This window comes from Mercenaria mercenaria, chromosome 11 (genome assembly GCF_021730395.1).
Source record: "Mercenaria mercenaria strain notata chromosome 11, MADL_Memer_1, whole genome shotgun sequence".
Taxonomy (NCBI): domain Eukaryota; kingdom Metazoa; phylum Mollusca; class Bivalvia; order Venerida; family Veneridae; genus Mercenaria; species Mercenaria mercenaria.
Genome location: NC_069371.1, coordinates 74,248,726 through 74,274,047, shown reverse-complemented (window position 1 = coordinate 74,274,047; position 25,322 = coordinate 74,248,726). Strand labels below are relative to the sequence as shown.

Below are 25,322 nucleotides of genomic sequence, written 5' to 3'. Positions count from 1 at the left end.
TTGACCTCTCTAGAGGCCATATTTTTCAATGGATCTTCATGAAAATTGATCTGAATGTTCACCTTGATGATATCTAGTTCAGTTTCGAAACTGGGTCACGCGCGGTCAAAACTAGGCCAGTAGGTATAAAAATAGAAAAACCCTGTGACCTCTCTAGAGGCCATATTTTTCATGAGATCTTCATGAAAATTAGTGAGAATGTTCACCTTGATGATATCTAGGTAAAATTCAAAACAGGGTCACGTACCTTCGAAAACTAGGTCAATAGGTCAAATAATAGAAAAACTTTGTGACCTCTCTAGAGACCATATATTTCAGTGGATCTTCATGAAAATTGGTCAGAATTTTTACCTTGATAATATCTAGGTAAAGTTCAAAACTGGGTCACGAGCTCAAAAACTAGGTCACTATGTCAAATAATAGAAAAAAACGACGTCATACTCAAAACTGGGTCATGTGGGAAGAGGTGAGCGATTCAGGACCATCATGGTCCTTTTGTTTTTTTAAGTGATTAGTTATTGTCATCAGCATCAGTGTTGCCTAGTTAAGTTTTATGTTTAGGTCAGCTTTTCTCCTAAACAGCACAGCTATTGCTTTAAAACTTGTATCACTTGTTTATTGTCAAAAGCCAACTCTGTACAGCAAGAAACATAACTCTATCTTGCTTTTTGCAAGAATTATCATGGCCCCTTGTGGATTTAGAAAATAAATTTCTTGGTTAAGTTTTGTGTTTAGGTCTACTTTTCTCCTTTACGGTCAAAGCTTTTGCTTTAAAATGTGGAGCATTTATTCGCCATTAAAGTCTGACACTGCACAGCATGTACAGTAACTCTGCATTGCTTTTTGCAAGAATTATGGCCCCTTTTAGACTTAGAAAATCATGGGTAGGTCAATATTATTATACAGTGACAAAAAAATCAGACGCGAGTCTGCACCCGCAAGGCAGTGCTTTGTTTTAATGATAGCCTCAATCAATTGAAATATGAAGTGTTCGATGTGTCTGTAATTTAAGATAGGGGTATTTATCAAAATAGTTTTTGTGCACACTAATGTTTTTAGCTCACCTGTCACAAAGTGACAAGGTGAGTTTTTGTGATCGCGTGGCGTCCGTCGTCCGTGCGTAAACTTTTTGCTTGTGACATTTTTCATGGGATCTTTATGAAAGTTGGTCAGAATGTTCATCTTGATGATATCTAGGTCAAGTTCGAAACTGGGTCACTTGCGGTCAAAAACTAGGTCAGTAGATCTAAAAATAGAAAAACCTTGTGACCTCTCTAGAGGCCATATTTTTTATGAGATCTTCATGAAAATTGGTCAGAATGTTCACCTTGATGATATCTAGGTCAAGTTCGAAACTGGGTCACGTGCAGTCAAAAACTAGGTCAGTAGGTCTAAAAATAGAAAAACCTTGTGACCTCTCTAGAGGCCATATTTTTCAAGAGATCTTCATGAATATTGGTGAGAATGTTCATCTTGATGATATCTAGGTCAGGTTCGAAACTGGGTCACGTGGGGTCAAAAACTAGGTCAGTAGGTCGAAAAATAGAAAAACCTTGTGACCTCTCTAGAGGCCATATTTCTCAATGGATCTTCATGAAAATTAATGAGAATGTTCAGCTTGATGATATCTAGGTCAAATTCGTAACTGGGTTATGTGCGGTCAAAAACTAGGTCAGTAGGTCGAAAAATAGAAAAACCTTGTGACCTCTCTAGAGGCCATATTTTTCACGAGATCTTCATGAAAATTGGTGAGAATATTCACCTTGATGATATCTAGGTCAAGTTTAAAAGTGGGTCACGTGCCTTCAAAAACTAGGTCATTAGGTCAAATAATAGAAAAACCTTGTGACCTCTCTAGAGGTCATATTTTTCAATGGATCTTCATAAAAATTGGTCAGAATTTTTTATCTTGATGATATCTAGGTCACATGTGCTCAAAAACTAGGTCACTATGTCAAATAATAGAAATAACGACGTCATACTCAGTTCAACACTGGGTCATGTGGGGATAGGTGAGCGATTCAGGACCATCATGGTCCTCTTGTTTATTTATGTGTGGTGAATGCACTTTTAGAGTTGCCCTTGTCTGTCCATTCATTCAGAATTCTGTTGTTTATATCTCAAGTATTTGATCCAGAGTTATCGGACCTCACAGGATTGTTATTCAGCACAGGATTTTGTGCACCAGGGGTTTAAATTTGGATCTCAAACAAGGAGAGCAGATTTATGGCCCTTGACTTAGTCAAAAATATGCGTAAAAGGGTTAGTTTGTGTCATATGTGTCTCAAAAAGAATTTGCCCAGTCTTACGAAACATTACAGGAATATTACTCAGCATGTGAAGTTGTGCTCGGGGCTTTGTTGAGAGATATCACTAGGCCAGATTTAGTTTCAATTAAAGTAGGACTATAGTGTTCAAATTTCATAGGATAGCTGCAAGTGTTCAACAGTTGACATGTAATATTTAAGGGGTAAGAAGGTCAAAGTCACTCTGCAATAAACAATTTTGATGTATAAACCTGTTGAGAGACCATAAGAATATTAAATTACTGCATGACATCTGGTTAGAGACCACCAATTGTTTTCCCATAGACTTGCATTGTAACATTATGGCGTGTACAGCCTTCCATACACGGAAACATGTATATCTAATTACAAGTTTTTCAAGAACTATCTTAGTTTTACCAAAATATCGGACGAAAAACATATGAATAGTGATACTTTATTTAAGTAATTTTCGTGTGAATGAGATGACCCCCAGTTTACATCTTTGACATGGCGGGAGAAATTCGTTTGATAAAACTTTTTTTCAATCTCATTCCCAGTAAGTTCCCTGTACTTTTTTGAATTGGTGGTCTCTGACCATCTGGTTCATTACTACTTTGAATATAGTTCAGCATAATTTTGATCATATTTCTTACACCATGTTAGAATGAAAATAATCAAGTCCTTCCAGTCTGTTGTTTATTCTCTGATATATACCACAGCTCATCTTTCAGATTCTCTGATATATTTAACCACTCAAAATAAGGCCCTCTTGGCAAAGTTCCTGTACATCTGAACCATGATAAAATGGAGAATAAACCAAAAAATGGCTTTATATATTTAATAATTGCACCAAATATATTTATAATTTCACCAATTCAGTTAAGTTCAATATTACTGCCAACAACTTTGAACATAATCCATTTGCCAAGATCTCTTGGACAAATATATAAATGTTTCCCAATTGGAACAATAGCCAGAACTAAAATTGGATAAGTGAGTTTGGTGGATCCAGACAAAAGTTAGTCTGTCCTGTACTTGCACTTAGTTTAAACAACTCCACTACTGTGAAATCATAAATATTCATGGGGGACTAATTTTCGTGGTTGAGTCAATCCACGAAATTTAATCCCAACAACAATTTAATTCCCATTCATTTTGTGTTCAAAAGTTGAAATCCACGAATTCATATCCCCACGAAATTGCCGTTTTCACCAAAACCACGAAATTTCATGCCCATAAAATTAGATGATTTCACAGTATATTACATTAAAATGCTGCCAACCACAGTTAAAAGAGAAAAAAAGCATTGCTTTTCCAAAGTGAAAATTGATCAGATTTTTCTTTTAAAAGTTGATCTCAACAGCATCAATAAACTCAACTGTGTGTGAGCTATCTAGTGTTTTGTTTCCACAAGCTTATTACGATCCAGACACAAGCAAATTTCAGACATAAGTTAATCAGTCAAGGCCAATTTACCCTAAAGAACGGAATAATAATTACAATATGACGACACAAATGCATTTACCATATTTAACAAAATGCCTCGATAGCCTAGTGGTAGAGCTTCTACTTCGAGTGTGGGAGGTCCTTGCTTTGATTCCCAGCCACGTCATACCAAAGATATGAAAAATGGTACCAGTAGCTCCCTTGCTTGGCGCCCAGCATTAAAAAGGAAAATAGCCTCTTCTCTCATTTCCTCATGATTGATTCCATCAGGAATGAGGTGTCAAGAGTGATTTAATATAAGTTGTAGAACTTGTTTCATGACTTACCTAAAATAAATTAGTATAAACTAAGAAAAGAAATTACCAATATTACTAGAGCAAAACCTGTATTAGAATGCTGTGTATTACTACATGAAAATAAAAATCACAAACACTGCACGAGTTTAAATACATTTTTTATTTGTATCAGCTGATACTACTGGCAAACTTATTGCAACAAATATGACTTTAGTTATAACATTGAAGTTACACTTTAATAACTGTATTTGTATGAGAACACCTGAAGTTGTGCAATACTTCCGCTGCAGAATATAAACATAGCATGATACTATGCTAAACAAAAGACCTTCTATGTGATATATATTTTCATGACATTGCATGCCACCTGAGACTGTATTACCAACAGTTTTCCTAATTTCAGAAATGAGGTAATACCCAGATTACCAAATAAATGGTATAAGTTTCGCAGTTTTTTTAACGTAATCTTTAAACAATGGATTATCTCCCCATCTCTTCATTTGCTGACGTTCCTGTAGTGGTATACCACTAACTCTTAATAATAAAAATATAACAAAGAGCGGAGATATCACGGAGCCGTATTCCACAGGCTCTGTCATTGCAGATGTCGATGAAATGAAAATACCCAGCCACATGCAAATTTCCCCGAAATAGTTGGGGTATCTAGAAATGCTCCATAGCCCTGTCGTGATAAATTTGCCCTGAAAAAAAGAAACACAAGACAATTTAGTTTATTTTAAGATACATATTTATTTATGCTCAACAGAGCACCTTGTTGAGACCGCCTCAATACTTTTTCATAGGTAAGACTACTGTAAAATCATTCAGTTTCATGGGCATGAAATTTCGTTGTTATGGTCAAAATGGCAATTTCGTGAGGATATGAATTCGTGGATTTCAACATTTTAACATGAATGGGAATTTCACTTGTTTGTTGGGATTAAATTTTGTTGATTGACTTTACCACATTTAGTCCCCTACGAATATTAAATATGTGATTTCACATACTAATAAGTTTGTCTCTGTTAAAACACACGCTGATTTCATGTTTTTGATGCGACCGGACCAAGAAAGAGCGCTACTATATTTTAGATTAAGGGCATATTAGAATCGAAATAATTTATAGCAAAACCGTGTTTTAACACTATACACTCTGGCGGTAATATATCAAACAAATAATTTCACTCGGGGCTGCTCCCTGGTAAAATTATTACACCCGACGTATAACCGCCCATCATGCATAAATAGTGTTAAAACACTCTTTTGCTATAAATTATAGCAAAACCGTGTTTTAACACTATTTATACACTCTGGCGGTAATACATCGAACAAATAATTTCACTCGGGGGGGCTGCTCCCTGGTAAAATTATTACGCCCAACATATAACCGCCCATTATGCATAAATAGTGTTTAAACACTCTTTTTCTATAAATTATTTCTTAAATACTTATGTGGAACCTAGTCCTTTCATTTCAGCCTAATACAACCTTGTGCTCTAATAAGTGAAAAATGTGCAAAAAACGAGAGTAATATGATTATAAGAATACAAAATGATATCCTGCTTGGAGACAGTCCAAAAAAGCCTCAATTTTCATATAAATTTACAAAAATAAAAGACATTAAGAAATTTCAGAACATATATAGCCAGAATTGCAATGGTTTCAGAAACATGAAGTAAAAAATAAAAATTCAGTTAAAACAAACTTACAGCATTATCAGGATTGCCTTTGAAAGCAGATTTCTGGTAGTCTGCAACAGTTTCAAAGAGAAATCCAAGAGCCCACAGTCCCCATCCAACATAATCTCTAGTACACAGGGGCTTGTCTTCTTTCTTGTTGTTCAACACAAGTAATGGAAGCAGAGTAGTGAAGATCCACATCCCTGCGATAGAAATTTGCATTTTATCAGTTGTTGGTGTTTAAAATGAAAGAAGAGAAATGTAACACCTGCAGGAATGTATAAACTAGAGCTATCACTAAAGGTAATGAATGTACCCCCTGCATGCACTGACACAGTACATTGCAATTTGACGCACACAAGATTGCATAATTATGTGGACTGTATGTATATAGACTGTATGTATACAGTATAGTAACAAAAAACAAAGTCCCATAACTATGCAGAATATTTATCTAAAAGAATGTAACATGCACCATGCACAACTAGGGTTGGTACTGATCACTTGTGTGAAGTTTCATTAAATTGTGTGCAAGGGTTTGGTAGATTAGGCACGCACAAGATTGCATATGCAGACTGTATGTACATAGTATGTTAACAAGAAACAAAGTCCCATAACTCTGGAATTTTTTTTTCTGAAAGAACCTAACATGCCCCATGCACAACTACTGTTGTTACTGATCACTTGTGTGAAGTTTCATTAAATTGTGTCAAGGGGATGAGGACAGATGGTGCGCACAAGATTGTGTCTATGTATATAGTATAGTAACAAAAAAACAAAGTCCCATAACTCAGCAAATTTTTTTTTCTAAAAGAACCTAACATGCCCCATGCACAACTACTGTTGGTACTGATCACTTGTGTGAAGTTTCATTAAATTGTGTCAAGGGGATGAGGAGAGATGGTGCGCACAAGATTGTGTCTATGTATATAGTATAGTAACAAAAAAACAAAGTCCCATAACTCTGCAAATTTTTTTTCTAAAAGAACCTAATATGCCCCATGCACAACTACTGTTGGTACTGATCACTTGTGTGAAGTTTCATTAAATTCTGTCAAGGGGATAAGGAGAGATGGTGCGCACAAGATTGCGTCTACGGACAGACAGACAACCTGAAACCAGTATACACCCCCCCTTACAACTTTGTTGTCGGGGGGTACAATAACCTCAAAACACACAAAGATCTCATGGGTGTGGAGTAGAAAAATGCCTTGATTTAATATGGTCTATGCTGCATTCTGTGTATATAGTCATACTTCTATTTTCATATCTGAAAAAAAAGAATAGGAATCTTCCTCTCTGCTATAGGAAATAAGCAAATGTAATCAATGTGGTTTCACCAATAAGTATATCAATAATAAACTTACGAATCTGCCTGTAGGAAGTCGTCAAATGTAATAAATATGGTTTCACCAAAAAGTTTATCAAAAATATGTTTCTGTTATTCAGTAAATGTTCCCAATTGTACGTCCAACCTCAGACTCCTGTCCGAGAATCCAGCTTTACAAGCAATCAGTAACAGAAATGCTGAAGCAGATTTCACTTTATACCAAGAAGAAACCCTGAATCTGCTAAAATTATTTACCTTGTATTGTCCAGTAAATCCAAAACATGCCTGGCCTGCCTTTTACTTTGTCGAATCTACTGTCTTTTCCCTCTTTCAACACTCGTGTAAACAGAAACAGACCTAACCTAAGAAACAGATGCATATAAATTTACATGACAATAATAATTATTATACCACATTTTTATGATTACGAAGAGGACAAAATAATGATAATTATATGATATTTTTAAGCAAGTGTTTCCTATTGTCTCTTGTAGGTTGATTATGATTATATACATGTAATTTGTTTGTTTGTTTTATAAGGTTTTCAGTAATGCACGACATAACTTGCAACACAGACCGGTACGTGGCTTGCAATACCAATTGCAACACAGCTTGTGACACAGTCTCAGTCTGCAACATCACTTGCAACACAGCTTGTGACACAGTCACAACATAGATTGCAATACAGCTTGTGACACAGTCTGCAAGACAGTTTGTGGCACACAGCTTGTGATGTATTACAGTACAATTTGTGACACACAGCTTGTGGCCTGTTGCACATTACCAGCTTTAATGACTGGAACAAAGCCAAGACATTACTGAACCACTAACTTTCCAGCTGGGTAGCGTCCTCATACAAGTGGTACACATAGTGAGTTTATATCCAAAGCACTGTGAGGAGAAAATGTGTTTTGAAGTCTTTCACCTGAACCTCCTCTTTATAAAACCAGAATTAGCCCATAAAAATTATTGTTAACAGATCATTATATTTACCTTGCAGCCCATGTCATAACTAGTCCGGTTGTAACTTTCTGCCGTGTATAATAAGTTCCTCCCCATTTCAATGTCTGATATGCTAGATACAAAAATGTTCCTGAACCTGAAAACAGATTTCACATGTACTGAACAAAACTTCGAACTAGATATCACACAACTGTTTGTTTTTCTCACAAAGTTATGTATCTTTTTACACTCAAGTTTATCTACTATTCCGTAAAAAGCTTTAAATAAGGAATGTTAACTATGATCGTTTAACATTTCTCATTAACTTACTGTGCAGCAAATCCTCTTGCCATCATTACTGAAACTTTTGTTCATCAATATTTGTCCTTTCAGTACAAATTCTTTAACAATAACAACATTTTTGGAATGCGTTTAAACAGTGACATTAACTTATATGCAGCCACAGCATTTTTGTGCCCCCAAAATTTTTTTAGGGAAACTTATGAGTTGCCTAAGTTGTCCCCCTTTAAAAATGAATATCAATTGTAACAAAATAAAAATAAACAATTACTGAAAACTATGTTCCACCTTGTAATGTGAAATTTCAGCACTGGGACATTATTGCAAATACATCAAAACAGTTCACTGAAAATAGTGAGTTTTTAAAAGTGGCCCCTTTATGTCCTCCTTTTCTGGGATTCAATGTACATCAGTAAACTGGCAATTGTTTTGTAAAGTTATATACATGTTTTAATATGCTGTTCAATCTTCATGCAAAACAATCCTTTCTTTCTATGTAAGGTTAAGCGTTAACTCATGGTGTCAAAAGAAGATCAGGATATTATGATAGGCAATACTGTGAAATCATTACTATTCGTGGGGGATTAATTTTCGTGGGTTTCGTGGTTCAGCCCAACCACAAAATTAAGTCCCAACGAACAAATTGTGCCCAAGATAATGTAAATTAATTTGTACTCAGTGTCGTCAAAAAAGACACCATAGCCGTCTGATCTGATCCGTAATTGTGTGCATGCGGCAGTACTCTGCAGCTTTCGTGTAGTTTATGGAGGTTCCATCAACGATAAACTTATGCGTCGGAACAAAACTGACTATTTTATTCAGACATTTATCTGTGTTTTGTTTACAATATGCTCGTCAAAGTAAAAGTAGATACTAAAAATAGCAGTTGTTTGACAAAGCGTCATGTGACAGACAGCACTATGCTCTGCGGCTGTTATTAGCATTTATTTGGCCCCGTTCTGAATGTTTATGCACTGGCCTTTATTTTTACAGACATGTAGTTAACTTCTAGTACTTTGGGACTATTAAATATTATAATTAATTGCTAGATTTGCGTCCGATGCATTATTACCCAATTTACATTATACACATTTCTCGACAGGAATTAACACATGCACAAGTTCAACAGCTTCATTTTGAAAAAAAAAAACAACATTCAGGTATTTGTTTCAATTGCTAATTGTGCAAGACTATATCCCAGGTGCTACGGTTTTGACACTTTTTAATTGGTGCCGACTTTTCACAGTTTCATTAAGTTTTGCAAATTAGGGGTCATATAAGATAACGCGGTCGTTAATTGGCACTTGATCACTCGCTAATCTCCCGTGGCGTAGATTGCAAATTCGGTAATCCTGTGGAAATTATAAAAAAAAAAATCAAAATTTAAAATCAAAGAATTTACGTCCCAACGAAACAGTCATTTTGGCCCAAACCACGAAATTTTGTGCCGACGAAATTTAACGATTTCACGGTAGCTTATTTCTGTAACAATCTGAAAATCAGAATCATAGTCTGTACCATGGGTAAATTTCAAGTTGATGTGTATGCCCTCCACCGCCCAAGTAAACGCAATGAATAGGTCAACAAACAACCAAGTTAGCAAGGGGGCTTGTAATTTTTGGGTATAGTCCCCTCTGTTTAATAATAAAGCAGGGTTTTTTCTATCTAATTTGGGAACATAGCCTATACCCCAAAAATTGGGAATTTTGACGTGTAAATGTTCCAAATTGGGAAATATTTAGTCCCATAGGATCAAGTAAGGATGTGTTTAAAGACATTTCTCATACACTTATTATGCCCCCCTTCGAAGAAGGAGGGGGATATTGTTTTGCAGATGTCGGTCGGTAGGTCGGTCGGTCGGAATGTAGACCAATCCGTTTCCGGATGATAACTTCACCAGCAGATGACCCCTATTAATTTTGAGGTCTGTATGTCAAAGGTCAAAGAGACCCTGAATAGTTAAACGGTTTCCGGATGATAACTTAATAACACTTGGGCTTAGGATCATGAAAGTTGACAGCGAGGTTGGTCATGACCAGCAGATGACCCATATTGATTTTGAGGTCAGTATGTTAAAGGTCAAGGTCACAGTGACCCTGAACAGTTAAACGGTTTCCGGATGATAACTCAAGAACGCTTAGGCCTAGGGTCATGAAAGTTTATAGGGAGGTTGGTCATGACCAGCAGATGACCCCTATTGATCTTGAGGTCAGTATGTCAAAGGTCAAGGACACACTGACCAGGAACAGGAAAATGGTTTCCGGGCAATAACTCAAGAACGCTTGGGCCTAGTGTCAGGAAAATTGATAGTGAGGTTGGTCATGACCAGCAGATGACCCCTATTGATTTTGAGGTCATTATGTCAAAGGTCAAGGTCACATTGGCCAGGAACAGTTAAACGGTTTCTGACCTTTTTGTCCAAAACCACAGGGCCTAGGGCTTTGATATTTGGTATGTAGCAAAATCTAGTGGTCCTCTACCAAGATTGTTCAGATTATTTCAATAGGGTCAAATATGGCCCCACCCTGGGGGTCACATGGTTTATATAGGAAAAAACTTTGAAAACCCTCTTGTTCAAAACCACAGGGCCTAGGGCTTTGATACTACGTATATGACATCATCTAGTGGTCCTCTACTAAGATTATTCAAATTATTCCCCTACGGTCAAATATGGCCCCGCCCTGGGGTCACATGGTTTATATAGACTTATATAGGGAAATACTTCGAAAATCTTCTTGACCAAACCACAAAGACTAGGGCTTTGATATTTGTAATGTAGCATCATCTAGTGGCTCTCTATCAAGTTTGTTTGAAGTATCCCTCTAGGGTCAAATATGGCCCTGCCCCGGGGGTCACATGGTTCATAAAGACTTATATTGGGAAAAACTTCAAATCTTCATGTCCATAACCTACATCATTCAAATTTTGACCACATGTATAGTTTTGAGTGGCAAGAAGAAGCTTGACATGAGTTGACCTTGATCTTGACCTAGTGATCTACTTTCACATTTCTGTAGCTACAGCCTTCAAATTTGGACCACATGCATAGGTTTGTGTACCGAAACAAACTTTGACCTTGTTATTGACCTAGTGACCTACTTTCACTTTTTTGAAGCTACAGACTTCAAATTTGGACCACATGCTTAGTTTTGTGTTCCGAAATAAAATATGACCTTGATTTTGACCTGGTGACCTTTTTTCACATTTCTCAAGCTACAGCCTTCAAATTTGAACTACAAGCATAGTTTATGTACCAAAATGAACTTTGATCTTGAGATTGACCTAGTGACCTACTTTCACATTTCTGAAGGTACAGGCTTCAAATTCAGACCACATGCAGTGTTTTGTACCAGTATGAAATTTGACCTTGATTTTGACCTTGAGCTAGTCTTGAAATTTGGAACTTTCCAAAATGGCTCAGTGGTGGGTGCCAAGATCTCTGACTGTGATCTCTTGTTAGGTTAATAGGTTAAAGGTCAAGGTCAGATCTCATGCACATGTTTCGTGTTTCAAAATAAAATTTGACCTTGATTTTGACCTAGTGACCTACTTTCACATTTCTCAAGCTACAGCCTTCAAATTTGAACCCCATGCATAGTTTTGTGTACCAAAATGAACTTTGATTTTGAGATTGACCTAGTGACCTACTTTCACATTTCTCAAGCCACAGCTTTCAAATTTGGACCACATGCAGTGTTTTGTACCAGTATGAAATTTGACCTTGATTTTGACCTTGAGCTAGTCTTGAAATTTGGAACTTTCCAGAATGGCTCAGTGGTGGGCGCCAAGATCACTCTGACTGTGATCTCTTGTTAGGTTAATAGGTTAAAGGTCAAGGTCAGATTGAACCAGAACGGTCGAACTTTTGTTTACAGTGAGCATATAATTTCTGTTCCTTGTGCAATTACTGATTGCATCAAGGGGGGCATTTCGGGTTCGACAAGCTCTTGTTTCACATTTTAGAACATCTTTAACATACTTCCATTACAAAATTGTCCATAATTTGGTCAATTTTTGTGCAATTTTGATGATTTTTTTTCAGAATGTAGATTGGGAATTTTTGCACTCACTTTGGGGAAAAAACATACTTTTTGGCATTGGAAATATATAACGGCTATAAAAACTTAAACGGCCGGAAAAAAACCCTGTAAAGGGAGGTAAAAATATTAGTAACCCCTCTGAATGTTATAATTAAATATCTATAAGATTACGACACTTTTAGGGGTAGATGTAGTTCAAAATATTAGACGTGTACATGCTCATTTCAGCTTCAACCTAGGAAGAAGATAGAAATATATATATCATTGCTCCAGCTTCAACATTCATTATTTTATTAATTTACATTTTATTTTCAATTTGCATTGCAGCTGACATAACCGATGCGATAGACGTCAAAATGTAAAAATATGTTATGTCAGGTCTTATTTATGGGCTATTTTAGGGGGTGCTCCTCCATGTTGTCAGGGATTGATGTTCATTCCATATATAGAAATCTATAGGGGACTATAACAGTGTAATGCCAATTTTTGTCTCGTCGAAAATTTAAAAAAATGACAAGAAGACATCTAATTAAAATCTCAGTATTTATATACAATGCATGTAATTTGACAATGCAAATCTTATGTAACACTTCACTTAGTGTCACTTACCTGCTAAATCGTAAAATTTCTCAGTTTTGAAGATAGACGCAACCGCCCAAAGAGCCCACTGTATGCTAAAGTCAATGACGGCAGCTTTTCCAAACGAGTTACCCATGACGGCCTCCAAATGATCCATAAATGGACTTTGAACCAAAATACAGAGCAATGTGCAATGTCCTAGTTTTTGATACTTTCGCTTTAGACTGGTTTCCTACTAATTCAACGCTTTGCCGTACCCGTACCGTACAGCTACAGTTTTTGCACGGGGATGGCAGAAAAATAAATCTAATTCATTAAAATGTTTCAAATTAAATACAGTGACACTAAACTTTATTTGATTTACATGTTAAAGATAGATATAGCCCAAACTTAAGTTTTTTCTTAAGTACAGTATATAGTACTGTACTCATGAATAACATGTATGCACTGCCCCGCAAAACACTCATTTGGCTAGCAAAACACAGAAGTATAAAATACATTTATTTTTATAGCTTTTTTCTTTCTTTTTATACCTGCATTGTCAAGAAGGACACGATAAGAAATAAATCGAAAACAGACTCTGACAGATCTCATTTCCTGTTAAGTACGAAAATGCCCCAGAGTGGATTTATGTACATCACCGGAAGAAGAAGAAGTAACTAAAGGTAACATCTATGTATGTCTCCAGTAACAAAAAAGAACAACACCAACTGTCACACACTGAAACTCATAAATGTTTGATAAAGTGTCTGTTCCATATCTTCTAAACTCCTGAAGTGAATTTCATAAATTTGGCAGTTGCTTATCATCCAGGACCCAGTTGTTTGAAACTTTAACAGGAGATTAAACTAACGGTTGATTAACTTTTAGGGTTACTTTTCAACATTTTAGAAGACATAGAAAAACAAATGTATGAGTTAAAGATTGTGAACACCAAAGTCTTTAATGTAAAATCAAAATACCACACTGGTGTTTCCCACCAGTACTAATATTTTGAATCAAAATTTAACCAGCCGTTAGTGTAACAGTCGTTTAAAGTTTCGAACAACTGGGCCCTGATCAGTATGTTCAATGTCACCAGAGGCTAAAGGTCATATACCGCAAATCTATATAATTGACCGATTTTCATAAATCCGGCGCCATTTGTTTATTTCTCAATATGGTATAAGCAGAACAAATTTGGACACCTAAGGTCAAAAAGCTTTATTTCCTTCCCGCTACATATCAAGGGTTTTCAAAAAAAACTATTTAAAGTCAGTAGCGCAACCAAGGCCTCTATGTCCAATATCATTGGCACAAAGCGGCGTCTGTGGGGTTTCAATCACTTTCAGTGAATACATTGTATGTATGTGTATGCGCTTTTTAAAAGAGAGACTTCTGGTGTCCTATGAATAGAATTATAGACACCGGTGATACATCTGACAGCAAAGCCACAAAATGGCAATTACGCCCCTTTTGCAAATTGAAAGTTTACACATCATACAAGTTCCACACCTCTACCTCTTAATTTTGTCGTTCGAGGAGCATTTGAAAAGTAGTGACAACAGTCCAGTATTTTCACCATTTGCACGTGCACCCACAAGTGTTGCATGTCAATGGAAAGAGCATTGATTTTTCTGTCCAACTGACCGGAATTGGCAAAAGTACATTTCATTTGCAGTTATATATAAATTCTGTAAAAAAAATCGGTTTGTATTTCACAATTAAATATGAACAGGCAGAAAAAATCCGTATGCACCTTTTAAATTCCGTATTGTACCTTTTGTATTGTATGCTGCCGGACTACTTTCATTAATATGCATGACAGGACACAGTTCTATAAAAACGCACATAAAAACTTCTCTTCAAGATTTCGTTCCCAGATCGAGTTAAAAAAGGGTGAATCTAGCTGCTATTTTCGCGAAAAGCAGAGGGCGTATAAAGTGGACAAAGTGTACAGGACAATGCGCTGCCACACTGTGCTATTGCCCGATGGGTATCTCTCTCCAAAGAGGGGAGAACCAGCACCAGAGATGAGACCCGTCCTTGGCACTATCTGACTGCTGTCTGACAATTAAAGACATAGATGCTGTAAAAGTAATAATCAAGAAAGATGCAAGATACACAGTGGAGCAGATAGGGGAAATGTCGGGCCTTAATACGTCAGCGGTTTTTCTGATTTTTAAAGAAAGGCTAACACTGCGTAAGGTTGTGCACGCTGGATACCGCATTTATTGACCCGGTAGAGGGTAGAAAAAGCTTCCTCCGTGCTCGTGAAATATAAAAAAAAAACACAAGGAATCTAGACGTATCAAAGAAATTGTTTAAGGTAATGAGACGTGGCTGTACTTTTTTTTGCCCCACAATAAAGAAAGTAAATAAATGTGGGTAGATGAAAATAACGAAAGACCCGTTAATGCTCGGTGGAACAGAAGTGCCAGGCGGGTTATGTATGCTCTGTTCTTTGACTCTAATGACATTGTGACTCGAGTCCCTGTCCCTGAACGTAGTAGTGTTACTCGTACATGTCCCACAGTGTGGGTAATCACGTGACTTACAAACGCAGCTTAAACGGAAAACAAAATGGCAAAAGAAATTCTCCTATGCATCAGGAAAATCAGTGTATTTCTATTGATTAACCTTTGCTTTAGATGCTCTAATATATCCTATCATATGCCCTTTACCTTCCGATTTCATCCGGTACCCACACTTAGTTCCATTCACCTATATTGTTTCCGAGAGCACTCGGGAAGTTAAATTGAATACATTACCAGTATAATCACATGGAATGTACCCAGTCTATCATAAACATGTAACAAATTGGCAAAAACAAAGCTGCAAAAAAGAGAATTTCGAAGTCTATGAAATGGCGCTAAACATATGCACAGTCTTCAAAGGCGCTGTGCACGTACAGGGAAAACTATACAATTTTATACTATATAAATACTAAAGTTGCCGCGAGGTTTCTGTATCTACACGCATTATGGTCGTTTTTAATATTGTGACGTCTCAGGTTTAATACGTCGCCATGGACGAGGTTCATCTTGTTTCACGTACCGACGCCATATAATATTTCTTTGGAAACCACAAAGATTCAGGCTAATTCTATGGCTATATTATAGCACAAAATGTGATTGTATTGTCTTAAACACAACAGAAAATATTGACAGAAAACTCTGATTTACACACACGGCCGTAGCTGTGTAATCGAACGTGCTGGAAAACATTTGAATACACAACACTATTTTATCATATAGAGTGAATCTGCAACGCCTTCGTGATGTGAATGAGGACTGATTTGGTAGATTCATTTTCTTTTGCAGGGGCGTTCCATCCCCGAAGTAGATCTTTGTGTAGGCATATAATCTTGGAGTCCGTGGGAATGTTTCCCCAGAAAATTTTGTGGTATTCATACGCCCTGTGCTACATTCTGGGCACATCTGAGGACCTCTCCAGCGACACATTATTGTCAATAGAAAATATATTTTGACACATTTATTTACATGTATCTTATTTTATTTTATTTTTACCAGCATATGAAATTGTGGTCAAGCACCGCTACTTACATTTTTCATTCACAGTTTCCCTTAGAACGACTTGGAGACACTAAGAAATAATCATGAATGCAAAATAGGCAGAACTGATCTGGTGTTTATTTGTCCCTTTTAGCTCAGCGACCATTTTCACAATTCTGTTAAATTTGAAAATACGTACTGGACTACACTTTTGAGAAACAAGAGCTTTACATTTGAATTCCAACATTTTTAAAACACTAAACCAATAAAACATGACTTTTGACTATTGAAATTTCACCATGGGGATAGCATCAGCAAATAACTAAGAAATTGATAGAAACAGTTAAACTATTTATTTGAACTGTATGACTGGAATCGTATGATTCATGTTAATTTGGGTAATTCAGTTTTCAGCAGTTATACCTAAATTTATCAAGCATTTCTAATAACCGCTATACAATGTGTTATTCGCATTTAACAATTTTCAGTAACTGTGCCTGATAAAGAGGGGAAAAGTCTATTCCGTTTCTGTTACATTTATAAATTCGTAAAGTAAAGATCAGGCTTGGGGTCAGAAAAAGTCTATATTCTGCGCGTAAAGCGAATGCATTGATGACGTGTTCTACATCAATGCCAACATATCAGAGCTAGTAAAGACATTATATCACTCGTCATTATGGAACAAAGGTAGTTCGGATGCTTTTCATTGCACTGGATGAGCGGTCGCAAAATGCAGATATTGGAGGCATGCACACGGATACAGGACCTTTCTGGGATGTATAAGATTGGTCTGAAGTATGTGGTTTCTGAGTTTAATTTCCACTTTGTTACCTCATTTTCAAATAGATGAAATACCTGAAATGTGCCGTGAAGATCTGGTGCGTATGGAGTGTAAATAGCCACTGGTACTTCTGACTAGTTTTCAGTAGATTTTCGGCGGCAAAACGGTCTTTCTTTTGTAGAATGAGGGTTGCAATTGCTAGACAAAATGGTCGGGAGATACATGTGTGCCGTAAACTGTCAGTAATCCAAGACAAACTTTGTCGTACCACATCATGGTTGTCTTCAAATACGCCTTGGTTTAGATGTTTTAGTACCGAAGTCACTGCTCATGCGCATTGTCTTGTTTTCTTTAACTTTATTGGAAAAGTAGCACTGTTGTACAGCTGTTTTTAAAAGATTTGAACTGTATTTCTATAATAACAGTAGTATAGGGGTCGGTTTGCAGGCAAACAAACGGGCGCCATCTTGGATGACCTAGTTACTATAAATAGTAACTCATTTGCATATAAGAATTGAATTCACTGCACATGCGCGGCGGCCATTTTGAATTTCATTTTTAGAATGACATCATCTTCCTATTTTAAGGATGACTTCACTCTGCTATTTATATCTCCCAGAAGTATATAGAGCTGACTTATATACCTATCTAGGGCGTGTTCGCGCACATTGAGGGTCAGGTGCTCAGCCCTAGACGGGGAGATAACTTTAAAACAAAATATTTCAAGAAAATCAAATAAATATTAATTATATTTGAACATATAGATTTATCTATAACCTAAATGAATAAATACATTGTATGGTAAACAAAGAACTTATTAAAAATAAGCATAATATTTATCACATTTTTAATTTAAACCATTAAGCTTTATTTAAGATAGCTACTTTAGAAGTAACGTTAACTGAAAATAAAGTATTACATTTTTGTCGACGATGTTTCCTCCTTGGCGTCTACTGACCAAATGACTCCAATCATAAGAGTATTATTCCTAAATGCGCATGCTCGGATCTATTTTTACGATGACTTGATAAGCTATATTTAGATAAGGTCATGAGTGCATCAAACGTGATCATGGTCAGAATGTCTAGCGTGTGTTGATTTAAGGCCGGATAGACGGACAATAAAAAGTAAACATGTCAAAGTTAATCCCTTTAAAGTCGCCACAATGTCTGGCGTGTATTTATTTAAGAGCGGATGCGTTAACAATAGCCTATTCAACTGTCAAAGTTAATCCCTTTAAAGTCGCCACAATGTCTGGCGTGTATTTATTTAAGAGCGGACGCTGTATAATGGATATTGATTTTATCAATAGAAGTATTGACATAAAGATTTTTTCCTCTGACAAAGGTACTTTTTTCAAATTGTCCATTCTTTGATGGTTCAAGTTTGACTAGTTTAAACCAGTATTACTATTTTTAATCGGCCAATCAAAATTAATAGAAATGTCCACTGTTACTAAAATACCTCGAATCAAAAGTATATAATAGCGCATTCGTCAGACAAAATCATTCTGACCTCAGAACTGAAATCATGGAAAATAGCTCGGGAGTATTCGAGAATATGATTAATCCCTTCGCTGCTGACCTAAAGAATGGGTTATAAATAACAAAGACATATTGTTCTTTCAATCTTTTATTGCCAAAGCTTGTATCACTAATACAGGTAACATGTATCAACTAAAATAAGACAAAATAAAGTCATCATTCAACTTCTTGCAATACACATCAAACGGTTTTAAAATGTCCTTCATTTTTCGTCCAGAACATCTGTTCATAATGTAATATACGCAATACAGCCCGCATATGTTTGAATCTGTATCCTGTATTTGACTGAAATTCATCCAATAACGCTTTTTTAACACTTGCTCAAAATGAACTTTGTAGTGCTCTGGTCTATTACCTAGTGAATCGAAAAATTCGTCGGGTCCCCTTTTTGGAAAATAAAAGGCCACCCAATGTTTTCCTGATCCCTGGCTCGTGTCTGTATTTGAAATGACGTATTGTCCCCTACGTATCTGAAGTTGGTCCGCCGCGCATATTGTCACAGGGTACTCTTTTAACATTTCCTCGAGTTCATAGTTATTCATTTTAAAATGTATAGGTGTTCCAATCCAGAGTATCTTGGGTCATATTTTTGCGATATTTCTTACGTCGTGGGCTGTCTAAATCACGACTCATAGGCGTGTCCAATGTATTCCTATGTCGCTTTAGATCACTATGCTTTCGTGACCGTCTTACTTCCGACCTAGCAATATCAACCGCTTGGGCTACGGGTGTCACAAGTTTTACTACGGGGAGATCTTCCCCTTTTTGTTCTTGTGCTTCTCTTTCTTGTTTCTCTTTCAGTTCAGCCATTTTTCTAAGATGAGCACCGCTACCCACGATGTAACGGCCCATATGATCAGGATACACATATCCGTCCCTCAAGTCTTTGAAGTGTTGTATCCATTTTTCCGGGGCCGGTTTATCCGGTACCCATTTTTCTTGTTTATAATCGTATACCTCTATTGAACCCATTTTGGCATGATGAAAAGTTAAAGCACGCTAATCCTTCTTACAACGTTCATTCATCATCATCCGATTCTTCATCGTCATCACTTTCTTTATTATCATCTATTGAATATTCTTCTTTGCTTTTATGATCGGGCCACAACTCATCAAATAGGTCTTTTCTAAGGGCAATGGCTTGCCGAATAGATTCTTTGACAGTCATGCCGTGCTGACTTCTTAGTTTTTTAGCCGACTGTAGAATCTGCTGCTGAGTAGGGTCGTTTTGTAGCTCATAAAAGTCAATTAGAAATCGGGCATAATTTGTCTCAGTCTCTTTCTTAATTGAGGCAATTCATCATTAGCAGTGCGACGGTACGCTTCTTTAAAAGAGAGCCCTTGTTCTGTATAGTTGTTAACTTTAGCTTTAAATTGTTCTTTAATAGATTGTCTGAGAGGATCCTGAAAACGCTTATCCCATATCTCACGGCGTGATCGCTCTTCTATAATCTCAACTTTTCTACGTTTACCTGGAGGTCCCTTGATCAAAGATCGTTTCTTTACAAAGCTTGTGTCACTATTTCTGTTTTCTGTTTCATCATCACTATCATCATCATCATGGTCATCAGAATCTTCCTCTTCATCTTCAAACTTGTCATCATTTTTATCAGATAAGTATCCTTCACCATTGAAATAGTCTTCTTGTTTATATTCATCATCTGTTCGTTTTCTCTTTTCTGGAGTGTTTGCCTCGAAAATGTTTTCACGTAAACGGTGTTGTTCTGGGGTGCTCGATTTTAAGTCTATTACCAAATAACCGTGAGGTCTTGATGTCGCTCGTTCAAACCGTTTCATAAAGATGTTGCTAGACGGAGGATATATTCTTCTTGCAAATGTAGCCACTTGCTGTCTATCAATAGGATTATTAAATAGCACCAGATACTGCGTATTCAAAGCGATATCTCTGCAGGCTTTACCTTGAGGAAACAAATTTTGGGTGAGATATACGACAGATATGTTCCTGTGGTGAAGAGATCAGCAAATCTTTGATCGCATTTAGCTTCAGTCATCAAGTCGTCAAAGACCAGCAGGTTCCTTTGACTAACATTTATATACTGGGAATCATTCAAGTAGTCTGGAATACCGTGTACAAATTCGACACCGGGGATTTCACGCTGAAGTTCATCATACAATGGTTGCCATTGTCCAAAACACCATATGATACGCTGAGGCTGAGGTCTTACAAGATTTGATGATAGCAGTTTCCTTGTCCATTCAGTTTTTAGCTCGACTATTCATAGAATAGTGAGCTATTGCACTCGCCCATGCGTCGGCGTCGGCGTCGGCGTCGGCGTCTGCGTCCGCGTCCGCGTCCCGATTTTGGTTAAGGTTTTGTATGTAAGCTGGTATCTCAGTAACCACTTGTGGTAATGGATTGAAACTTCACACACTTATTCACTGTGACAAACTGACTTACATTGCACAGGTTCCATAACTCTATTTTGCTTTTTTACAAAATTATGCCCCTTTTTCGACTTAGAAATTTTTGGTTAAGGTTTTGTATGTAAGCTGGTAACTCAGTAACCACTTGTGGGAATGGATTGAAACTTCACACACTTATTCACTGTGATGAACTGATCTACATTGCACAGGTTCCATAACTCTATTTTGCTTTTTTACAAAATTATGCCCCTTTTTCGACTTAGAAATTTTTGGTTAAGGTTTTGTATGTAAGCTGGTATCTCAGTACTTACTAATGGGAATGGATTGAAACTTCACATACTTGTTCACTATCATGATCTGACATGCACTAAGCAAGTCCCATAACTCTACTCTCTTTTTTTTCAAAATTATGCCCCTTTTTCGACTTAGCAGTTTTTGGTTAAATTTTTGTATGTAATCTGATATCTCAGTATCCACTAATTGGAATGGATTGAAACTTCACACACTTGTTCACTGTCATGATCTAACATGCACTGTGAAGGTCCCATAACTCTACTTGGAATTTTTACAAAATTATGCCCCTTTGACTTAGCAGTTTTTTGTGAAGTTTTTGTATGTAAGCTGGTATCTCAGTATCCACAAATTGGAAAGGATTGAAACTTCACACACTTGTTCACTGTCATGATATGACATGCAGTACAGAGGTTCAATACCTCTACTTTGCATTTTACAAAATTATGCCCCTTTTTCAACTTTTGTATTCATTCAATTGACAAGGCTGTTGAATAGTCGAGCATTGCTGTCCTCCGACAGCTCTTGTTCCACTACCACTTGGTCCAGAAACGACCATAGAAAATGGATGTTGAAACGTCGTCTCTCTTGAAGTGTTCAATATTTGTAATGATGGTGAATAGTTCCCAGTGTGGTCGTCACTCCAATGCTTATTACGTTGATGTCTCAGCATGGCGTCGCGCCTAGAGAATGACTGGTGACATAGAGGGCACTTATTCATTTGTGAAGTAGATGTAAAATTATTTTCATACAACAAGACACTGCTTTGTATTCTTACAAATTTTAAATGCCATTCTTACGCTTTTAAAGCATATTTTGCTGTCAGAATTATTGTCAGTAATGGTGGTGGTGTGGTGGTGGTGGTGGTAGTAATGGAGGTGGTGGAGGTGGAGGTGGAGGTGGAGGTGGTGGAAGTGGTGGTGGAGGAGGTGGTGGAGGAGGTGGTGGTGGTGGAGGTTGTGGTGGAGGTGGTGGTGGTGGAGGTGGTGGTGGTGGTGGTGGAGGACGTGGTGGTGGTGGTGGTGGTGGTGGAGGTGGTGGTGGTGGTGGTGATGGTGGAGGAGGTGGTGGTGGTGGATGTGGTGGTGGAGGTGGTGGTGGTGGTGGTGTATGTGGTGGTGGTGGTGGTGTATGTGGATGTAGAGGAGTTAGTGGTGGTGTGGTGGTGTGGTGGTGGAGGAGGTGGTGGTGGTGGTGTGGTGGTGGTGCAATGATCGTTGTTATAGTATTTCTAGCCTTTGTGTCGATATGTAACATTCTGAATGCTTTGTGCTTCAATGATGGCTGCGTCGATTTTAGGAAGAAGTTGTATGATTGATTTCCACTGCTTAAGGTAAAGTTGTATTCCAATGATACTTGCGGTGTGATTTATGAAACGTCTCAAAGCCACTAGGATTTCACTATCTCTGTTGCAGACAGTATTATATACGTTTTGCTGTATATCGAACTGTTTCATATAGTGGTAGGCAGTCTGGTTTTCATTCACTTTAATTTCATAATCTACGTGTGTAGTTGAATTCTTAGTCGCAAACGCTAAAGCGAAAGGCAAGGTAAATATAACAATAAGTATAATCGTGCATAAGATGATTGCTTTTTGTCGTTTGATGATGACATTTGAATGGCGAGAGTTTTCCATACTGTAAGCGTTGACGTCTAAAGTCAGACTGATTTGACTAACTAAAAGCGTGCTCTAATATACATGTTTCGAAGGGACTCATTTTCAAAGCAAGGCTTATGTAGAAAGGGGAGTGATTTCATTGGCTGGTTAAAAATAGAAATTCCAGCATGGAAATGACAAGTTTTAACATGTAAGCTAGCCTTTCTTTGAGAATTAAACCAATCAGAATGCGTCATATCGCTAGCCAATCAGAGCATTGCTATAACCTTTACTGACTAATCAGAACATTGCTCTGACTCTATTTATTTTACTTTACCCTGTGAATTCGTTCATTGTCATTTTTGATGTCAAAGTGTAAGGATCAGGTAAGCTTACTTTGACGCATTTTATGCGTGAGTGACCCCATATTCTTTTAGTGCAAACAATGAAATAGTACTAGTCAAAACCTTTCGTAGGATACCAAACACGCGTATAGTCGGTTGAGTAATAAAGGAGAAAATCGATATTTTACGCACGAGTGATTTCATTTCCGGTTGTGTGCTACCAACACTTAGGTCTCGTCAAGTGTTTTGGTTTGACACCAAGATCATTAAAATCGGTCCACAAATAGAGGAGAAATTACATTTTCAAAATTTTGGTTGCGAAATTTGAATTTACCGCTCAAAAACGTTTGCAATGACGTCACTTCAATCTTTAAACGCCAATATCTTGGGAACGGATCAAGATAGAGGTAAATATCTATACATTTTCTGAACCTATGCGACGAGATCTTTCCAATGCTACCTGTTTCAAGAGTTTATTTGAAAGTTTAAGAAAGGTTTAAAAATCGCTGTTACGTCATAACTCGATAACGGTTGAAAATCGAATCGAGAATGGGGGATGTAAATGAAAGATTTTTATGAATTCTATCACATGAAATTAACATCTCAGAATTGATAAACAGAAAGTGTGTCACGAAATGGGGAAAACTGATTGTTCAATGTTAACTGTATTTATGTGTATTGAAAATCTTGACGATTTCCTAGAATGGTCGAAATAGGCTTTCTAGAACCTATCTGTACTTAAGACAGTATCCTAAAGGACTATAAAAGTTTTATAACACAAAATACTCTTTTCTATAACTTTCTCCTAAAAGTCATAAAATTGACCGAAATTTAATCCGCTTTTACAGTTTTCAAAGTATTAGTGTCAACATTGGCCAGTTCTCTTTCATACATTATCTTAAGCCGATCTCAAGTCAAAAAATATTAATACTTAATATCCGCTGAAGGTTGAATTTCATGCATAGACTTGTACGATTATATTGAAGTGTATACTTTGTTAATTCAAAATTCTGAAAAAATGTTCCAAATTATATATATGAAATATTGTGTGATTTGTTGGATTATCTACACCGTAGTGGAACTGGCATGTTCAATTTCGGAGACTATGATGTTGTTGTAATAACTATAGATGACAAATGTAAAGTTACAAAGGAAGATATTATTGTGATACCTGTTAATGAAGTTGCAGACACAATCTGTGTACTAGGGTAATAGGCCCGAATGATTTTGATAATTTTGAATATTTTGATGATGTTACATATATTGTTTAATGGCGCGTACGTGTGTGCGTGCGTGCATGAATGTGTGTGTGTGTGTGCGCGCGTATGTGTGTGCGTGTACTTGTGTGTGCGCGTGTGCTTGTGTGTGTGCGTGTGTGTGTGCGTGTGCGTGTGTGTGTGTGCGCGTGCGTGAACGTGTGTGTGTGTGCGTGTGTGCGTGTGTACTTGTGTGTCGAATCGTCTTGTAAAGACCTTTCCAATGGTACCTTACTTGACCAGGTTCGAGTCTAGGGATGCGCAGAAAACGTGAATTTTACGCGTGATTGATTTCACTTCCGGTTTGAGTGTACCAACTTATAGTACTAGTCGAGACCTTCGGTTAGATACCCAACATGCCTAGGTTATCTTTAATAATAAAGGCATGAAGCCGGGTGTTTCCGGATGAATGAATCTGGTTTAAACCTCAATATCTGGAAAACGGATAGAGATAGACCCGTAATTGTACATATTTTCTGAACCTACTCGAAAAGATCTTTCTAACGGTACCGGTCCTGAGTCTTTACGATGACTTTGAAATTTTAATGACTTCATTTCCGGTTGGCACCTAGTTTATGGTAAAGTACACCCTTTGGGCTTTTCAAAAATGTCAGATACCCAAAATGTAAAAATGGACCCTAAAACGTCTTATTTTGATGATTTTACAACCTTCTTAAAAAAGCCCTTTACTGGTTCTAAAACTCTGGATGGTCATTAAAAATGTTGGCAATTGTTTAAGAAAAATGTTCTT

General features: G+C 37.0%; 1 protein-coding gene across 1 annotated transcript; it reads right to left on the bottom strand.

Annotated features, from left to right (window-relative positions):
- Positions 1–4,150: 4,150 nt before the first annotated feature.
- Positions 4,151–13,109, bottom strand: LOC123531627 (uncharacterized). Its single transcript, XM_053517761.1, has 5 exons — positions 12,910–13,109; positions 8,012–8,117; positions 7,274–7,380; positions 5,719–5,891; positions 4,151–4,710 (listed from the first exon to the last, which is right to left on the bottom strand). The coding sequence occupies exons 1-5, from the start codon at positions 13,034–13,036 to the stop codon at positions 4,432–4,434; spliced, it is 792 nt and encodes a 263-aa protein (XP_053373736.1). The 5' UTR covers positions 13,037–13,109; the 3' UTR covers positions 4,151–4,431.
- Positions 13,110–25,322: the final 12,213 nt, after the last annotated feature.